At 41.5% G+C, this 21,434-nt stretch overlaps 1 protein-coding gene and 1 long non-coding RNA gene across 11 annotated transcripts in view; one reads left to right on the forward strand and one right to left on the reverse strand.

Moving 5' to 3' along the window:
* Positions 1-21,434, reverse strand: part of foxp2 (forkhead box P2) — a 102,564-nt gene that overhangs the window by 66,788 nt on the left and 14,342 nt on the right. For 2 of the 10 annotated variants that reach the window (XM_005915614.3, XM_005915612.3), the window contains exon 1: positions 3,347-3,736. The exons of 5 other annotated variants lie outside the window; for them this stretch is intronic. Coding sequence is in view for 1 of the 5 variants with exons in the window: in XM_042217274.1 (XP_042073208.1) it covers positions 3,539-3,550 (12 nt within the window). In the remaining 4 variants the exon portion in view is untranslated. Of the gene's footprint in view, positions 1-1,781; positions 1,962-3,346; positions 3,737-21,434 lie in introns of those variants that run through there. 3 more of the 10 variants (XM_042217274.1, XM_005915613.2, XM_042217281.1) reach the window with 3 other exon arrangements.
* On the forward strand, positions 2,653-5,948 carry LOC102293326. Its single transcript, XR_006053811.1, has 2 exons — positions 2,653-3,062; positions 4,445-5,948. It is a non-coding gene; the product is annotated as an uncharacterized LOC102293326 (long non-coding RNA).

Genomic DNA, 21,434 nt, shown 5'->3' on the forward strand with positions numbered 1-21,434 from the left:
CCCCCCCCCCCCAACAGCCAAAACAGAGACACTGAAAATGAAAAGTAAGGCATCCATGCAGGTGTGCGCACGCAAATCAACTGTTACCTTAATGTTTAATACAATCAGCAGGGAAATTTTCATCCGCATTTTGTAAACGCCTCGTATTTCGATCGCTTAATCTCCCCAGATTGTAGTCATAGAAATCTGTTAGCAGGCAAATAAAAGGCCGCTTTGTCATTAAAATAAAAAAAATAAAATAAAATAATAATCAGATAAAAGTGCTGATCATCAATAGCCGGTGACAGGCCAGGAAGACCCAAAGGGCAGCAGTGAACAGAGGTGGAAAATTAAAGCGGAGTGATACGGGAGCCGGCTCCTTTCAGCCTCTCTCCCTTCAAGCACATGCAAATGAGGCCGTGCTGCTTAACTGCATCATTTATGTGGATAATAGCGGCATCATCATTACGGGAACTCAAATTAAATTACATCACAATTAGCATAACAAAGTGATTGGTTAAACTTTCAAAACAAATAACGCAGCTCTGCTAATGAACAGTGTTAATTGGTGAGTGTGCATTCTAAATAAAACATGTAGGTAAACATGTGTTTTAGTCTAACAATTTTAAATTTCACTTCCCCACTTTTTATTTCTTTTTTGGGGAGGAATAGAAGAAAACAGAAAAAGAAGACTTAAAACTGAATACTGCCAGGGGGATTTGTAAGCTGAAATATAAAATGTGTAGCATTTAATTTTATTGCGCTAAAGAACCTATTATATGCCAGACTCTAGAGAACAATGTAAATTATCTGCCTTCAAAATGGAGTTTGGCCAATTCTCCATGTGAACTAATCACATAGCTCATTATGCATTAGGGTATTAAATTATGAAGAGGAGTCCCTTTCACATTCCTGCACAAAGCCCTATAAAATGTTAATAATATGCCCACAATAGCCCAATACCATGCCTTGCTCACCCTCATCAATATTTAAGTAAACAAATGATCCCACTCGCCTTTGATAAAGATAATTAGTGCTTCACCAATTATCAGTCTTGTGACCTCTCTCCTCTTCAAACTAAACGTCTGCTCCAAAGAGTTTGGGATTTTTTCCCCCTCCACACGCAAAGAGATGGGAGAAAAACAAATAAGTCAAACTTCAAGTAACAGCTTTGCCCTCTCAGAACACATATCTGCAGCTGATTAATATTTGATTGTTATTAGCTTATGAAAGGTTATTGAGTGGCTGTGCCCTTTTATTCGGCTTAATCATAGTGGTGCATCACTGTCCTCTTGATTTTAATGATCAATGATTAGCTTAGCAAGCGAGTAGCAACATCTGAAAAACACACATACTCACACACACACTATCCAAATAGTACAAGAGCAGAAAATACCACAGCAAGTTCATGCACACACACACACACACACACACACACGAATTCATTCAAACACACACACACACACACACAAAGCCAAAACCAGCACACACGTGCTCACTTGTACGCATGCACATAGACACACACACACACAGCCATACACACTGAGCCATTCATCAACACTAATTAAGCAGCAGATTAACAGAGCCCGCAGACCAAGGCTGAACGGTTACACAGTGGGACGACCAACGGGGAAGGCAGGAGACACAGCCCGGCAATAAAATACAACCATTAAACACAGCCAAGAGCCTGAAGTCGACTATGGGTGACAGAGGATTGATGGCTGGATGAATGATGGATGGATTGATGGATAAATAGATGGATGGACAGTCTGCCTGACTTTTTTTTTTCTTCTTTTTTTTACCTGAAGGTGAGAAGTGCCAGAGAGCTTGACCGAGGAACAGAGTACTTGGCTCTGCCACCGCCGAGGGTGTCTAGCTGCAACGGCCCCAAGTCGACTGGTGTCACCGTGTGAAGAGGCAACACTATCTGTGTCATCACTTTAGCCGTGTTTATGGGGGATGGCATCATAAACAAGCCACCCCCCACCACCAACCCCCCCTACACTTCTCGCCACCCGCCACACAGCCCCCGCCCCAGTTCCCCCCTTCTCCTTTCCTCTCCTCTCCCTCTCTTGCCACCTCACCACCACTGTACCATTCATGCATACTTAAATCACACTCGCCCCATTAAAAAAAAAAAGAAAAAAAGAGGGGAAAAAAAAGGAGAAAGCCCAGACGCCTCTCCTGACAATTATTCTATCATTTCCAGTTGTCACCGGGGCAATTACCGATCGGGGGGCCCTTGTGCAGGTCGGGCATGCAGGCCCGAAAGAGGAGGCTTGAGTTGGGGGAGAGAAGGAAAAGAATGGGAGAGGGACAGCGGAGGGCGTGTGTATGCGTGTGTGCGCGCATGTGTGTGTGTGGAAGGAGGGAGGTGGGGGTGTGGGTGAGGGGGTGTAGTGTACAAAATGGAAATTTATGACAGAGAGACGGTGGCTTCTTTCTCTCTCCGCACTGGATATAATTAGACCATCATTTTTTTAAGTCTGAAGATAATGAAATTTTGCAATTACAGGAAAACACCACTTAATCATTTCATTCACCGGTTTAGTGGAAATGAGCAATACCGCAATTACTAGGTAAAGCTTTGCTTTTGGTGCATTTTTAGAAAATAAATCTGAGATAAGTTTTTTTTATTTATCTCAGCTACTTCTAAAAAGTAGCAATAAAGCATGTGCATCCGTGTGCAAATGTCTAAGTGTGTGTGTGTGTGTGTGCAGGTACTCTGCGTGTGGGTGGGTCCTGTGTATGACTGAGAGAGTGTGTGTATGTGAGAGTGTGTGGGGATCTTCACACGGGGACTGCTGTGACTCGTCACAGGATGTTCGCCGGCTCTCCCCTTGCATCTCGCCTGCATGCTTACCAGGGAGGCTCGCGCTGCTCTCGCTCTAATCGCACATCTGCTTCTCTGAGCACACGCTCTCTGTCTCTCTCTTTCTCTCTCCCTCGTGCAAGTGCACACACACTATCGCTCTTGCGCACAACCTGCCGGACCTGCTCTCTCCTTTGCTCTGTGTAGTCGGCATTGCTGAGACAAGAGGGGGACAGAAGTACGAGAAGAGAGAGGTGCACTCGCCGCAAAGGTATGTGTGTCTGGCTTTATACTAGTGCTTTTCCTTTCAGCTCCGATTGTGTGCATGTCAAAGTGTGTGTGTGTGTGTGTGTGTGTGGATTCAAAGAGTCTGAATGGGATTAGTGAAGGGCTCAGCGGCAGTCGGTAGCCTCCATACCGTGCACGGGGCACTTAAAAACAATTAAGCCATATCACATCCGTGTATTTCCAAGTTACACGACATCACGAAGCACTGCTACGTTAACACAAAACTAAGTCATAAATAGTCCAAAAGAGGCAGATAAAATGACCTACCTTTTAAACAATGACTGAGAAATCCACTCTCCCTGGTAAGAAGCATTTGAAGAAGTATTCTCAGAAACCTGAGAGCATTACGGTGCATCAAAAATGAAGAGAAGGGGAAAATGCCAGTAGCGGAAAACAGACGGCAGGAAAGTGGAGGCAAAAAAGGAAGAAAAAAAAGTAGAGTAACTAGCTGACGCTTACTGTCAAAGACATCACCAGAGAAGTATTTACAGCGGTATTTACAGTAGTGCGAGGGGAGAGCACCTCTGCCTGGTCACGTCTGAGAGACAGTTGCCGTTTCAGTGCTGCCTAATTAAAACAAGTCAGGCAGCCCCGCTGGATTGTTTTGACGCCTGAGGACCAATAGTACACAAAAACCAGTGGCTTGATCGGCGGGGTAGGGGGGCTGGTCGTGGGGAGCAGACAGGAGGGGGCGGAGGGTGGCGAGAGTTGGCAAAGAAATGGGGGGGGGGTACTGGAGGAATCTGAGAGGGGAGGGAGACGACAAAAGGTTGAAAACTGGCGAGACCGCCACATGCCCAATGCTTGCTTACTATTTTTCTAAGATGATCATTAAAACTGTTATAAATACCTTAACAAAAGGTATTTTTAAATGTAAATGATTGGCCAAACAAAACAGTTACGGGAAGGGAAGGAAGAAATATAAAAAGATATACAGAGAGAAAAAAGAAAAAAAAATTAACACACAAGCTGACAAACATTTCACAGCTTTTCTCTCTCAGCCAGAATGTTTAAAGGCTTGGTTTACTACTTGATAAAAGGAGAAAATGTGCTTGTACAAATGTTACATTCACATATTTGAAGCCTAATGAATTAGGTCAGTATCTATTACTAGAAGTGCAAAAGCTGCCAATCCCTATCGCCGGATAAAGACGCTGACAAAAGCTGAAACGAGCTGAACGAGTCTCGGCTGGGATCAGATGTGCTGCGTGTGATGTATTGACGTGTTTCCCCCATTGTAAACAACGCACAACAGGCAATGAGACGGAACATTTAGGGCTAATGGTGTTTGCCAATCTTTTTGTCAATTTTTTTCCTCCTCTTTCTCTCCCCTTTTTCTCCCTCCCTCTCCCTTGCATGCCACAGATGTTTTTCTTAGTCGCTCCAACAGACAGGAATCTACTGGCAAGAAGAAAGGCTCGGTCTTCCCCAGGAGAGAGGAGTACAAAGCCCCCAGTCTGCACACAACAGATGCCGAAAGCTAGTCCATCTGCCACCAGCTTGCAGTGCCACATGGGCCAGAGAGATTTAATACAAGAGAGGACTTTTATTTATTCCTTTGCCTATGTAAGTTTGTGCCACATAATCAAATACAAATACACATCTAAATCTGGCACAGATGCAACTTTAAAATTAAATTCACACTAACGGACACACACATGTGCGAGCATACAGGCAGCCGCAAGAGGTTATAGGGAGTGCAAGAATCTTCTGTTTTAAAGAGCGGCACCCGGGGCAACTATGACAGATTTATTTAGGCAAAGATGTAGCCCCCAACGCGGGGTAAAGACCACTTGAACTCACAGCTCAGAGCGGCGCACTGGTATAATTTAACAGCCTCTGAATAGCACATTATCTCCCCGGCTCTGTTGGAGCATATTTTAGCTGTATGATATCATTATTAAGAGACAAACACAGACCAAAAAAAAAAAAGTAGCATTTTCATTAGTGTCAACTGTCTGAGCTCTGAGCCAGGAAAGGTAAACACCAAACAATCATGACAGGCTGAAAGAGACCGTGGGAGCTGAAGCAGGCGAGAGAAAGAGAGATGACAAGAGTGGAAAAGCAAGCAAGAGAGAGAAAAAAAAAAGAGACAGCGACGGAGAGAGTCAAAAGGGGCTAACATTAAACAACTGCTGTTAATTGCTCTAAGCATCCACATTATGCCAGTAATTTCTCCCATTTCTCTTTCAGCGCTAAGGGCTTCAGGCTAGAAAGCTCCTTCAGCCCCTTTAATAAACTACTCAGAGTGCCCCACTGGAAAAGACAAACACGAGGCCCCTGGCCTTAGAAACATTTGCCTCACTAGGGGGAATGCTATGCCTGTTTCTACACTTCTGTGACAATTCTGTGCCTTCTCCCTTCAGGTATTTGTTCCCTACGTCTCTTCTTCCAGTGCTTTCTGCTGCCAAGGTCAACAGAGACAAACAGGCCCACCAGCGTCTTGATGTGGTGGCAGCAGAACAGTGAGAGGGGAAAGAGGGAGAAAATGGGGGAGATGGATAGATAGACATGTGTAGTGGGTACAGCGGGGAGGGGCGATGGTGGCAGCAGCTGGTTACCAACCTCGGCAAAAGCAGCAGCAGTGGAGGAGCAGTGCATCTGAAACGCACTCAAACTCCACACTGATGATAGCAATAAATGCTTCCCATCTCCCAGCACTGCTATAATTTCCATAGTTTATAGGCACACAAACACACCACTACTATTTTAATTAAAGCTACACTGGCACTGGGGACAAAGTCAAGTGTGCCTTGAAAAGCACATGCACTGCTGTAAGGTCAGCTACTAGAAGCCAATCTTCAGCTATAATTTTATTAACAGGTATTAGCCTAAATGTATTGAATTTACAAAATAATGCACTAATTTTTAAATTAAAAAAAAAATAGGACAAAAGGCAAGCACAAAGATTTCTCAGAGATTACAAGTGTAATATATGTATATTTCTCTCAAACCTTTCAGTAAGTCTATTTATGTTGTCTTACTTCCCAGAAATTTAGCGCCACCTGGAACAATTGGTAGAGCACCCGTCATTATTCATCACCTAGCACGCTAGCAAGGGCAGCCTTACCACTGCAGGAATCGTTGGCTTAAAAATAAATAACTTTTGAGTTCTACACCACTATGGAGAGGAAAAGCTTTGCATTTAAAAAATAAAGGTTTTCATATGTCAGTCCTCTGAAAATCTTTTTTTATAGAGAGGTAAAAAGATTTGCTTGTCTTAATACTTTGGTTTACTCAAAGCACATTCTTCCAACTTGACACTGAAAGTGCTCAACCAAGATTGAACTTGCAGGAGACTGTAAAGGCTTTTATAAACACATTTTACTGTCACAGAGGAAATAAATTAAGCAGGGATGGTGATGAGCCCTTAAATTGCATTTATGACTTTATGGTTAACTCAAGTTTCTATTTATATTATACATATGTTACACTTGTATTGAAAAAAAAAATGAATATGTTATTTTTATATACACGTGTAATATGGGGTCAATAATCCTGACTTTTCAATATAAGGTTTAAAATGTCCTCTTTTAATTTTCCCATTTTTGGAAATAAATTCATGTCACACACACACACACACACAAGGTCCTTTCATAAGTTGTCACATAAATGTTCCACAAGCATAATTCCTGTTCCACTAAGTCCTGCCTACAAAGAATGAAATGAATAAGCCAAATAAGGCATAATGAGGGGGTAGGGCTCTTACTAGTCCTGGTCAATGCTGATCACATGATATGTTGCTTATGGCCACAGAGCAAAGACCATTACAGACCGGTGATTATATAAGTGGTTGGAAGGCAGCACCATTTTAATATACTGTACTTAAGCACCGGGGTATCCATGGCAACTTGCCCTGCACCGTGCATTCAGAAAATCCCTCATGAAATGCCTATTAAGTGGATGATAATGACAGTGTCCAAATATATTTGCATATGTGTTTGAAAGCCAAAAAAGAAAAAGAAAAAAGAAACACAAGAGAAGTCAATGGGGGTGGAGGGGTCCCCGATTGTTGCAATCATAGTAATAATCATAATAAATATGTTGACTTTTGTTTGTTTGCTGCTATTGTAAGAAATACAACATTTTTAAATCAGTGATTAATGAAAGGCTTTGCTTCCAGTAAGACCAGTACTGCCACAGTTGATTATTATTGGTAATGTGTGTGAATTAAGGCCTCTTCGCCTTCCTCTGGGATTCTCCACATGTGACTTCCATTTGCAACTCTGGCCGAGTGCCCAACAGGACATCCCTGAGAGAGTGTTTGCTTGACTCAATATCAACAGCCCGAGTAAGCAGCTGGAGGGGACACTCTGGCCAAACCCAGCCATCGCTTCTATTGAAAATAAACTAGGCTGTGCATTCACTGGGCCCAAAAATATCAACACGCGCTGCAAGGAGCCACGTATAGCACTCTCCACTGTTCCGCTGGTGCCTCTCAAAGGCTTAATGATACCTGCACCTCCCCTCCAGCTGCTTCTGCCGACGCCGTAGCTACACACAGACGGCAGGTGGGCGGGAATTAAAGTATACATTACAGCAGAAAAATAAAAAGAGATCGAAATGACAGAAGTCAGACAGTTCAAGCTAACTGGGCCTCTTGAAGCGAAGGAGCTGGTAGACTAGCGACAGACACTCTAGGTTAAATTGGCCCTCCAGTGCCTCCTCTTATTTTCCCCCACCACCGCAGCTGCCTCCGATGCCCACCCCCAATTCTAAAAAAAAGAAAGAAAGAAAAATAGCTTTTCTTCAAAAACATATTTGAATTAAACGAGTTGCTGAAATCAAAGGCTCAGCTGAGATGGATAAATTTAAACAAGCAAGTGCAGCTCACAGCAGTTTACCTGTTATACAGCAGATTGGAAGGAGATGAAAGAATAGAGCATGGAAGACAACTTCTCTTTTTTCACAGCAGTAGATATGATCATATAGTAAAAGGCAGCTACGGTTTAATTAGATTCCTACTAGGAGAAAAGTACATGCTACTGAGTTGTTGTGGTTTTTTTGTTTTTTTATCTTCTTGGCCACTGAGATGTCATCAAGCTAAAGCAACGGCCAAAAAGAAAAAAAGGCGAGGGGGGGATTCAATAGTCGTCTCATGCATTCAGATTTCCTGTTAGGGGATGAATCTGAAACCCATTTATGACAGTGATCTGTAGTGTCTGAGGATCCCACAGCTCCAGCTCTGCCAAAGAGATTATCATTCCCAGAACCACGGCTACACAGTTGAATGGCAAAGAGACAAGCTTCACTGGCAGTCAAAAGAGCACAACACCTGTATATGCTATGCAACAACCCGCTATCTAACATCCAAGGAATCCCATCAATGCACTCACAAGTAGCAATAAAAAATGCTTTCATGCCGGATGAAAAATTTGATGCTGACCATGAATTAGATAACAGGGAAACTTTTGGGAATAATCCCCAGAAGCTGTTGTGACGTGGAGCTTTTAAGTGGACTTTACAGACCTCCGATTACCTCAGCCTTCTGGGTTCACTGCTGACATAGTGGCTATCCATTCATGACTAAAACACCATTCGACTTGATACCAATTACACCTTTAAAAAAAAAGACCTGATCAAATTAATTCAGGAAAATGGCATTCTAGCAAAGAATAATAAAATCATTATTTGGAAAACTTAAAACTCTCATATTCTCCACACCACGGCTAATTCAAACCTAATTTTTACTAGCCACTAATTTGAGGGTGAAGGGGTTGGGGGGGGGGGGGGGAGGGGGGTAGGAATTACATCTGGAGGTAATTCAATGTGTGGAACTGAGCCCAGTGGAGGCTATAATACCCCCCCACTCGCCCACACGCACAAAAAAAAAATACAAAAAAAGACAGACAAGACATAGAGAAGGAACTATTTAGGTGAGTGGGACTTCCGGAGCACTGAAACGACACTTCTCACAAAAATGTTTTCATTATGCTGTCACCAGACACAGGCTGGAGAGGATATAGGTGCTGCAGGCACAGACAGAGAGACAGACCGAAACACTGATAAATGAGGAAGAGGGGGAGAGTTTTTTAGGAATTGTGTGTATAAGGTGCAGGCTCCTCCAGACAGCTGCACTGGCTCAGGATTTAGCCAAGTATGTGGAGTTGAGGGAAGGTTGCGGGTTAATTTTGACTCCACCGTTGGGTGTTGTGCCCGCTGTAAAGGCTCAGAGTTTATGAGGAAGTCTCCCTCTCAAGTGACCAGCTACATCTGGGCTGCCTAAGTGGGCTGCCTAATAAATGGCACACTTTTTCAATGATCTGCAATTTCAAAGCACTGAGTAAAGGGTATCCAGCTGTATCAATTTCACTGTATGGATGCAAACTTAGCAGCTATTTGCAGGGAAGTATTTGTGCGGAGACTAGAAGTGGTAATGTTTGAAAGCTTATTCGTGATGACGCTGAAAGCAGTCACACCGCTAGAAACTGCGGGAAAGAAAAATCTAAAGTTTGGCTCCCAACAATCCCTGCAGGAGAACATTAACATGTGATAGAGAAACTCGCCTCAGTCCCTTCCACACCAGAACCCCCTGCTCTTCACTTAAATCCTTTGCCATCCCTTCAACGCTAAATGTGTTTTCCAAATGAAAATAAACGGAGTCTGACTGGTTTGAGGCAGTCATACTCGGGAATATGAGATCAAATAAAGGCTTCTGTGGAGGCTGAAAGGAGAAATGAAATGGCTTCTGAGGGGGAGATGTACCGAGTAATAAAATTACTCCTTTATATCTTCCTAAACAGCACATGTTCCCCCTGGAGTGGGTGAGGGCTTCACTTCGGTCAAAGACAAGTATGCAAGTGGCAATTTTTCCTTCAGGAAGATTCCCTGATACACTTCTGGAGACTTGGCACACTGCAATTTTCTTGAAAACGAGAAACTATTTCAGCAACAAGTTAAGCGGAACTTTGGAAGTTTCACTTTGATGATGTGCTGGTACACGCTGTCATTGAAAGGTATGTTCCATTAAATTGGAACAGCAAGATGATTCATAAGCCTATTGCTTTTCAATGTGTTCAAACTAGGCTGAAATGTTCGACTGTATTTTATACTAACACATACAGTTGACTTAGAGCTGACCATGATGTACCACAAACACAGCAAATCATTTTTGGGATGAAAAATGTCTCTGCTTTGAAATTGGTTAGCTATTCCAATTATACAAGCACCACTCCATTTGGCATTGGGGGGAAAATTTACAACAAAAGTATGAGTCTAACTACTTAAAATCATGCAATTGATTTGTATTATTAAAAAGCTGGTCACAATAATATTCAGATGGACTTTTTCCACTACAGCAGAAGGGCTGTATTAGAGGAAATTTGCAATCGGAGAGAATACATTATAATTCATTATACAGTAGCTATTAAACCTTCAGTAAAAATGCTTTAGTACAAGGATTGAGCCACTTATCAGACCTACTCACTACCTTTAAAAGCTGTCCATGTTCAGTGCTCTGAGTGGCAAAAACGCAATCGCTGATGACTTTGAAAATAGGACGAGATGTACAATTTATCAAAACAGAAACGGATGGCAGGGATTTCAAAGAATCAAAAGGTTGTAACTGTTTGTTCAAAAATCACAAGAGAAAGGAAGACTGCAATTTATGGAATTAGAAAAAAGAAATTCAGAAAACCATTTTTAGAAGTTATCAATAGAGTGGCTTGGGTTATGCCAGCTGAAAAAAAGAGACTTTTAAAAAAGAAAAAGTGTCAATAAGAAGTGTATTGTTCACAAAATGTTTTTCACGTTTTGTGAGGCGTTCACAAGAGGCGTGAAAACGTTTCATCTAAAAATCTCTGCATCTTTCGAGCAACATATATAATGTGGACTTCTAATGAGATTAATTCAAGAAAGTTAAGCATCAGTTTGGCATTAATTAAGTTAACTACTTCTTTATAAACAGTGACAACTAGCAAACCTGTATTGGTTATCAGAATCAGAATCAGAATACTTTATTGATCCCTGGGGGAAATTATTTAAACATATACAAGCAGACTGCAGACTGATTAGAGATCTCATGACACCAGGCACCAAAAATAGTGAGTGCATGCATGAGTGGCTTATAAGCCTTGTCAACTTATCACTGTGGATGACTCTTAATTTACACAAAGGTGCTCAATTATACTTGGAGGCAACATTCTCAACACTGTGCGAACTTGGGAGACAATAACTTTCTCTCTTTATTGTCATTTGCCCCTGTCGAAGCCTGTTGTCATCTATTCAAGAAGACAAATGGCAAATGGGATGTTTCTGACAGCTTAAAAGTACCCATCAGCTGCCCTTTAGACATCTCCCTGCACATCCATCTCCTGAACCTCCCCAAACAAACAGCAGGCTCCACTTCAAATACATAGCAGGACTATTAGGTAATCTTCTCTTCTTTGTTCACTCTCCCTGAGACTTGGTGACTTACCTCAATCTCTCCCTCTTCCAACTCCTGCCTTCAAGGTGACAGAACTAGAGGAGTGCACCGCAGCGAATGACTTGAAATTATCTTGTGTTTTCAAAGACATTTTATTTATCGGTATGATGATGATGAAGGTATGGTTTTAAAGTGCGAGGGGGGAAGAGAAGAGGATGGCCGGAGCACAAGGGCTCTTTGTTTTAGGAGAGGACAAATCTGAGGTTTCCTCTTGGATTTTCAATATCCTGCAAGGTACCAAACAGTTACAGTAGTCTAGTGTCTGAGCTTTTCATTTTTTCTTTTTTGAGAAGGGAGGGGGTATAGAGGCTTGCTACGTGTGTCTGTGAATTGTTGCATGCTTCTTAGTAAAACGCCGTGTGGCTTCCAACAAAGCCTGGGAAATCAATCAATCTGCAAAGAAATACTCCATATGCCAGATGTGGCACTTGGAAAAAATAAGACTTAAAAAGACTTGGACCCACAAAGGGTTCCAAACAGTATAAAATCATGTTGAAATCAAATATTTGCTACAGATGAATCGAGCTGTCAAAGTGCTACCTATTCCACTTTGAATTTCTGCTTGTTATTTTAGGTGGCTTCACGAAGGCATAGCATGTCAGAGCTTTAAGTGTGTAAACATCTTACTCTGAAATATATCGCCACTATTTACTTTACAAGTTGCCAAGGAGAATGAAAGACAAATGTTTCATTAGCAGGTGACTTTTTTTTCCTTTGGGTTTCTTTTACAAGTCTTCAGTAGTTCCGCTTCTTGACACATATACATACATACACTGAGCATAATTATAAATGCAAGGCTTGCTATAGGGAGCTGAACTTTTCACACCTTTCAAAGCCACAAAATTGGATGGTTTTGTGGTTGTGCAGCTGCCGCTTCGCGCTAATGCAAGGCGGTGTCATATGAAAAATATTCCTCTCCCCAAACCACAGGGCTGGTCATTAATGAAACACAGGCCGCGCAGTGAGGTCATACAGAGTCTAGATTTCAGCAGCCACACTTAAAAACCGCTCAGAGAGAATAGAGAAACATGAACACAAATCAGATTCCAGCTCCAAGGACGGGGAAAATAAATAAATAGAGAAAGGCACTGGCCCCTCTCACATTTTCCCCCAGCGCTCTGCAAACAACCGTCAACTGCAGCTCAGAAACAGCTCACAATGAGAGCAGACTAAACAATCTGGTCCCGGCCAAGGAAAATGCTAAGCAACTCTGCACACAGGATGTCTCACCCTAATTGCCAACTATCAAATCTCACAATGGAATCTATCCATTTGGCAAAATCTTTACAGCAAACTTGGCAATATGTCTTTGCTTTTAAAAGTGTCAACTTTTTTGATGAAAAGGCTGGACACATAAAGATGGGGAAATACTGCTGTCAAGAATTTCATTTCCATCTTGGATTCGACGGGGGTTTGTAGAGCTTACAGGAAAACTACCAATAACGTGTGCTGAGAGGGAGAAAAACCTTTTATTGGACAAAGGTGCTAGGGGTCTTGTTAACGAGTGATTAAAATCCTCAGCATTAAGATAAACAGACTAAATAGGTCCCCAAAGACGTGCAGACTCATGAAGGAGAGGGAGCGAGGGCAAGCCCGAGTCAGCAAGAGGGACGGACAAACTGTGTGCTGGAGCTGGGCATGCATGGGAGTGTAACTGGATCCTTGGGACTGGTATAAGAAGCAGTGTTACCAGGAGGGACAGGGCTCTAAACAGGAAACTAATGGGACAGTCTCCACCATCCACCATGTGGCATTGTATTTTCCAGCCAGTCGTAGCCATGCTCGCAGAAACCTCATGACTTCAAACAGCCAAAATAGCAGCACATTCATGAAACAGAACAGAACTACTGAGAATTAAAGAAGGCAGGAAAAAAGAAAACACACACACACACACACACACACACACACACAAAGGTAGCAGACCTCAACAGCAGATGGTAAAATTAACATTTCAACAGTTCCTTCCTTTCATGTAGGTCTCGGCAGAACTTTTTCTTAAAAAAAAAAAAATGAAATCCAAAAGTAAGAGGGGCTTGGGTTTTTGGTAAGATATAGTGGTGTAGAAGGCATCTGGAAAAGGTGAAGAGGAATATTGGCTTATTGCTCCTGATGGTCCACCTCTATGAAAAATTAAATAGGTCTGTTTTGCAGGTTTCCCCTCTCTAGAGTGCCCTAAGCTGTGTTATGGAAACATCATCTTGGTAATTTATACGCCAAAGAACACCTGGTGATGAAAGAAAATAAACTATTCCTCCCTTTCTTTCTCCATTTAAAACCTAACACTTTGACTTTGCGTTCTCTTCCTTTGATGTTTCCTTTTTCCATCTTTTTAATGTCCATCCATTTGGCTTTTTTTTTTTGCAAGAAGTTGGCATCTATTGTAGAGTTAAGTCGTTCACAAAATGCTTGTCAGATTTCATTTTGAAGTCTTGATAGAAACTTCAAAAGGTGCTGTAAAGATGTTATCGTGGAGAGACGGAAAGACTGAGGCATCTCTAATAAAGACCCAAACAATGGACAGCCTCTCTCATTTCCAACCCTGTCCAATGGAGCGTCTCAGTAGTACCCATTAATTTGGACACAGTTCTGGCTAAATTACATGTGTTCCACCTCTGTGACATTTTAAATGCAATTAAAAGCTGGTTATGGAAGTGTGCACGGACTTCCCTGTGATGAAGGGAAATCACTGACGTGATTAACATGCAAACGAGCTCATGCTGGCAGACTAGATTGGGGTTTGAAAACCTCAATTACTTTTGTGTGATTATCTATTTACCAGTACACAGATTTCCATTTCTCATCTCCAGCCGAGTTCCCCGTGCACGAGCCTCAATTATACGTGGCACACCTTTATTTATGATGCGCACGATGCTGAAATACAAGCTGTAGTTATTTTTTACTGTGATATATTGCTTCTTTACAGGCTGCTTGTGAAGCAGGACCACCAGATCAAGACTTCTTAATGTTGAGCAATTTGCTTTGTGAGCACTTAATATGATCTTGATCCCCCAGCGCCCCACACACCTCTAATCCATCCATCCAACTCCTATTTAAACTCAGCTTAAGTCTCACTCTGTGTGAGAGAACAGGAAAACTAATGGACAAATGGTGGCCAGAGTGGAGCGCTCTTAACTACAGTTTTAGGCTTGAATACTTTTTATTTTTTTCAACTCATAACTACAATGTAAGAAATATCCCTGTTAAATAATGGTATGAACTGGCAACTACTTTTTACAGTGTAATACCACAATTTATACCAACAAATATACAATTTACAATCTAGCACTGACAGATATTTGGTTGCATGCATATATTATATAACATTCTTTATATATTATTGTAAAATGATTTAAATATTGTAATAAACACATCATTCATAACCCTAAAAATCCTCAGTTTGCTTGACCTTATTCATGAACCCTACATTCAGTGTCTTGTCACTCTTGAACAATGAGAAGAAATTCATTACACAATACAATTCTAGGAGTTTCATCTAAAATATTAGCAACAGTAAGTCTAAACATTAAAAAGAAAAACGAAAAACACGAGTTAATATTGTGTCGACTTAAAAATGTACATTCCCAAAGGTGAACCATCTCCTGGGAATATTTAAAACTTATTAGCTAATTTCTTTTCTAAGGATTTGACAAATGACATGACAGAATTTGACACATGATTTTGCACTGAGTGTACTGACACCAAAGTCTGACTGACTGAAAAAAAGCACTTTTCAAAACACTTTGAGTGGTCAGTAAGACCAGAAAAGCACTGCATAACTACAAGTACATCACATGGAAAAAAATAAAAATACAAAAAATATTGTATTGGCTTCTAAGTAGCTTTCTAATAATATGTTTTGCCCCTCAAAGGTCTTGGCATTTACAGCAATAAATTGCACAAGAAGAACTGTACATTACCATACAAGATTCCCACATTTTTCTAATCAGCAATTTCATACAGTAAATGAAAGCCTTAAAAAAGTGTCTATTAGTAAATGGTGAGGTCTAATATGCAGTCTAGCGGTATGTGGTGATTAATTGAGTACAAGGACAAAACTATATCAAGGAAAGAAATTAACTTGAGGAATGTCTTATAGTGTGCATCATCTCGCTTGGAATGAGTAGAAGAATTTATAGCAACACAACTGGAGTGCATGTGGATTCATTTAAACAGCGAAGCAAAAACAACAAGGAGTAGTGTAATAAAGTATTTTAGTAACTGGATCAATGCGTACTTAGATTCAAACCATTTTATCTGTGGGATATTTTTCTTTTTAAATAATATAGTGCACATTTTATTTTATTATTTTTTTTATTGCCAATGTTCTGACAGTTTCTCAGTGCCCAGGGACAGAAGGAAAGAGGAAGACACGTATCTGTGGCATAGCCAGACTTTTCACATTGTGCCCAGCATACATAAAACATTCCCTGTTGCTTGAGCTGGAGCAAAAAGGAAAACAGTGCCATCAAGTGAAATATTTGAGGATTCCTCAAACACCTTTGCAGACAGATCTATCATGTCATCAAAGAGAAACCAGAAGAAGAAGCTGATATTCTTTGATAAACTTTAATTAAATTGATTTATTTATCCAGGATAAGAGATTGCTTCTCTTGTCAAAATGATAGCTTGTCACTGTTAATCATATTGAACACGTTTTAACTTTATACTTAAAAAAAGTATAATTCAAATGTATTTGGATTCCTCTGCATGCTTTTAAGAATAAATAATCCACAAATGTGTACTCTGAATGAGAATGTTCAGCACCTCCCACTCAACTAGTGAGACGATAAGACAAGGATTAAACATGGTGCTTTGCTGACTTCATGTTCAGAATCCTGTTCGAGGTACGTCAGGAACAAAGGGAATCATTATTACTATTTGAACTCAGTTGCCAGGACTTGACTACACCATTGGTATAAGGTTGCTAGAGTAGGGAGGGAAAAAGAAGCAGTGGATACAGCATACTGAGTGAGTGAAACTGGTGGTGATGGCTAGAATCATGAGTGAGAGAAAATAAAAGAGAAAGGGAGAGGGAGAGCTTAGATAATAGCAGATAATGGACAATTAACTCAGGCTAGTAGTGCTTGCTGCAGTGAATAGCAGCTTCTGGTGCAGCAAGTCCCCGATCACCACTCAGCCATATTCACACTGGGAATACAGGCAATATCAAGCTGCAGGCTACTGGGCCTCAGAGGTGTACACGCTGCATTAGCAATCTCCACAATGCCTTCAAACAAAGCACGATACCAACAAAGTGTCCCAAAGTGCAAACGCAAGCACTCTGCTGATGGGAAGTCTGCGGTGCCATAACCTTATTCATTGTTTCTTGTCCTTTCACCACCAAATAAACCCAGGAGCTGTAAATCCATTTTAAAAAAGTGACATACCATTCCTGTCTGCCGACATTGAAATTAGCATAATTAAACCTACATAAAAGCTAATTGCATAAATAAATGAGTCAATGTCACCACTGTGCATCACAGGAACAATGCTTGTGTTCATATCAGGAGCCTCAGAAGTGTTTTAACTTCCCAATCAGCCCCCTACTCCCTTCAAACTCCATCTAAATCTATTGATCTGTGAAACACGGGGACTCAGGGGAGGCAATTCACTTAATATCATACATCTAATGATGAGATGAATAACGATTATACCATTTGGTAATTAAACGTCTTACAAACCATTTAACTGACTGTGCGTCTGCAGGGGTCGCTGGAGGTCATAACGATTGTTTTTCATTCCTTGCTCGGCACGAAAGCAGGAGACACGCAGGAGGCAGAGCTGGGGGTTGGTGGTGGTAGAAAACAGTGCATGACACAATGGTGAAAACACACTAATGATTGTTAGCAGCTATGGCACTAATCTCTAAAGCTGTCAAGACTCTGAAAGGCAAATAGTGCGGCAGGGCAAAGGAAACGAGAAAAATAAAAACAATAAAAAGGTTTGGCTTTTCATTCTTTGAAGTTTTATATTTAGAAATCTCATTACCGCGCTTGTTTTTTTACACAACAAAAGACATATTTACCAAATGTGCTGCCAATCCTTAAATAAGGGTGATGTAGAAGAGAAAAAAAAGTCCCTTTATGAATAGTCACCTTCCATTTTTGCAAGAAAATAGAAGGTGTCTGTACATAAAGGCGTGTTTAACACATGCTCTGAGCCAATTTACTGTCAACATCCACAACCCTAATCCCTACTTACAGGCAATAATTACCCAACGGTGCTGTATCAGTGTGTTGTCAAGCCTGTACTAAGCTTATTTTTTCAAATATACTGTATACACTAAGTACAAGGATGACAAGAGGGTCAAGTAAAAGAAAAGTTCTAAAATGATTTTAAAGGTTGCAAAACCTGCACACACACACACACACAAAAAGTCTAATCACTTTGTAGAGCCAGCCTCTCCTTTATCCTTAGTGGGCTCACAGCGTGTTTCTGTAGCTGGCTCAAGCACATTCACACAGCATTTAGTGATAGAGGGATGTGTCTCGTGCTCCTGGCTCCTTATTGAATGATAGCTAGTAAACATTGTCATTCCAAAGAGAGACAGGATTAAAGCCTGCTTTGCCCATTGAGGGGAACAGTAGGCGAAAAGAGAAAGGGAACAATAGCCAAATGGAGGACGGTATCACAAGGGTCCAATGTCTGCTGTGATGAATATGTGGGAGATTATAACCCATTCCATCATTTCCATAATGTAAAATTCTTTCTTTTTCACCCGCCAACTATTCACTAAATAAATGAGAAAACTATCACCCGCACAGCAATATTTGACAAAAGGCAGAAGGGAGGGAGACCGAGTTTTGAATGACCCCCGTGCCTTTGACAATATAAGCGCTGTCCGGACACATTCGGAAGCAGCGGAGTGAGTAAAACCTGGTAGAGTATTTATCATTGGGCACAATGCAAATGTATTACCATGTCACCAATACCACTTTACAGCACAGAATGGAACTATACTGAATACAGGAGAGTTTTAAATAATAGCAGGTGAAAATATGAATGGAGGGCTCTATTGATGTGTGGCTTTAATACCTCACAAGTATTCTAAACTGAGGGATCATTCAGTGGACATTGGTTTAAAACCCTGCAGCCACAAAGAGTCAGCCCTCACATTTAACCAATATGCTAACTAGCCTAGCTATTAAGTCTGTCCAACAAAAATAATTCGAATTGGACTGACTGAAGTCAGAAGGGTCTTTCAAAAGGGTGAAAAAAAAAACTTCTGGAAAGAAAAGTATAATTACAAAGTTCAGACTAGAGAGAGTGCTAATAAATGAAGATGAAAAGCTTTTAGCCAAGCAGCAACCTCCAGGCCTAAAGAAAGAAGCCAGAACCTGCAGTTCCTCAAAAAGCCATTTGAGGCTGGCTCCAAAGGTGGAGGAATGAATACTTACTGCCACATGAAAATCTCCCACATTAATGGTTTAAAGTTATGCATTTTAATTGTTTTGGCTGATTTCACTGGAATATGCTATCTATGATTTTTGACAAAGGCAGCTGCAGCTGGTAACTGTCTCTTAGCATAACCTTATTAGTTTGACTCACTTGATCATGTTTGCGGTGTGGGGCCTTTTGGAGCACTTAGTTGACAAATAATACGTGTTGCTTTGTGGTACCACCCATACAACAAATCTGTGCTACACTGGTTGAAATTATTGTTATAGTTATTTTTTTTATTTTGCTGTGCATTAAATAACAACATCTGTATCTATGTATGGCCTTCATCGTTTTAACCAAACCTACTAGCATTATCTGCCAAGTTAACCTTAAATGTTCTTGTGTAATATGACGGCTTCTACCCTCCAAAAATAATCTGGCACTGGTAAAAAACTAAAATCAAAGCTTCATAACTGGTCTTTACAAACTCATTGGATGACATAATGGTGGTTACAGCCATCCTTTATATACAGTCCAAGGTTTCTGGCTATGGGTACGCTGTGAAATATGTGAAAACTACCTGGTTAAGCATGACTTACTTACCTGCTAGGAAATTCAGTAAGTAAAGGATAAAATGTTTTTTCATTAGATCTTAAAATAGATACTAACAATAGACTCTATAGCTATATGCTTGCTATATAATCGACCACTTGACTGCAGATCCTTGAGTCTAACTGTTATTTTTCTAGAGAGCTTCTCAAAAAACATTAAACTTGTGAAATTCCTGAGCCATAGAAAATATCTCCGCGCCCTAGCTCTGCTCACGCCTCAGCCTCACTGACATCTCTTCAGCCATTTGCTTGATGTGTGAGTGTGTGCGTCTTTGTGTAAGTGAAAGAGAGAAAGCCTCTGCCAGTCTACATGCATGTGAATGTGTGTGTGTCATCTGTGAGATCTCAGCAGTCTATTCCAGAGATTTCTCCCATGGTACCCCAGTTTATTTACTTTATCTACAATATAATGCTTCAGTGAACATTAGCAACTTTGAGACACAAGTTTCAATCAGTCATCCAGCGGCGGTGCAAGCAAGCTCGTGCGTGTGTTCATCCAGGTGCAGAGAAAAGATGAACACCACCGCCTCTTTGGCTTCAAACTCAAAGGAGTGACAAAAGAGGTCCCAAAATAATTCAAAATCAAAACGGACAGCGGGAAAGGAGAGAGAAGGAAACAAAAGAATAGTAGAAAAGCAAAAACAGGGAAGAAAGCCAAAAAAATAAACTGTACAGGACAGTAGGGAGAAGAGTTCGGGAAAGGAGGTAGGGGTGGATTTTAAAAAATGACTGAGAGAGAAGTTAAACAAAAATGATACTATGTTGAGAAACGGGAAGAGGAAGAAGGACAGACAAAGGGAATGATAAAAAGAGACAAAATAAAAGAGAAGGCATGGGAGAGAGGAAGAGAAAAAGAAAAGGAGGGGAGACAAGATGTTCTCCCTGGGTAATGTGGAGGGGGTCTTGTCCAATAAACACAGGTGAGCAGCTCGACAGGCCAGGACCACCAAGCTGACTGACAGCTGAGAGCTCTCACTGACCGCCAGCTTTATGTTACATGACACGAGGTGTGCAACTCATCAGACAAAGAGAAACTGCCTGCACCTCTCAGAGTGTGGTAGGGAGAGGGTGGAAAGCACACACGTACACCCACATGCGCTTTTGCACGGCTGTTTAAAGCGGCATCCACGTACCGTAGCTGCAAAGTTGCAAACACAAAAATACCCACTCTCTCATATGGCCAGACAGGAGGAAAGCCCTGCCATTTTCCTTCACAGGTGAGCAGAAGAAGGAAACACCCCGGTGCTCCAGTTACTTAGCGGGAGAAAGTGAGAAGTTGTAGGGTGGGGGGTAGGATGTATGCTGTGTGCCGACTGAATCTTTTCCACATGACGGGCCTCGGGCTGTTTTTGTCAACTGCACTCTTGAGCAGCAAGGAGTCAGGTAGTGTGACCACATGATTGCCCAAGAGGCACTGCGGTGAGAGGGGGAGAAATTGGGGGGTGGGGGGGGTGGGGGGTGGAGAGAGTGGAAGGCAAGAGGAAAGCAGAGAGGGAGAGAGATGGAGGGAGGGAGAAGGATCGGGGGCCGGAGACAGGACCGATGCAACACGCATGATGAGGTGTAATCACAAACCCCATTCAGAGTGCAGTGGAGTTTGTCAACATACACACATTCACATTCCACTGTCTGTCAGCTCCATGACCCAAATCGAGCATGCTGTGTGAGTGTGTTTTTCCACACACATGAATACTTTTTGCCCATTTCGCCTCCAACCAGGTAGTAGCGGTTGCACTGTCTAGGCTTGTGGTTTGTGGTGAGGAAGTCAGATTCCAAGCTCTTGTAGGATTTCGCTGCCGCCTGTATCCCTTTTCAAGCTGCGATCAAATGATCATTACGAACAAAGGACTTGGCTTGTTGCCTCTGGAGTAAAAGCTTTTTCAGTGGCCGTGACCGCGTGGTTTGATTTGAAACTTTTACTTTGAGGGAAAGTAAAGGG

This window comes from Haplochromis burtoni, unplaced genomic scaffold (assembly GCF_018398535.1).
Source record: "Haplochromis burtoni strain Fernald_Lab_line unplaced genomic scaffold, NCSU_Asbu1 Contig_14, whole genome shotgun sequence".
Taxonomy (NCBI): Eukaryota; Metazoa; Chordata; class Actinopteri; order Cichliformes; family Cichlidae; genus Haplochromis; species Haplochromis burtoni.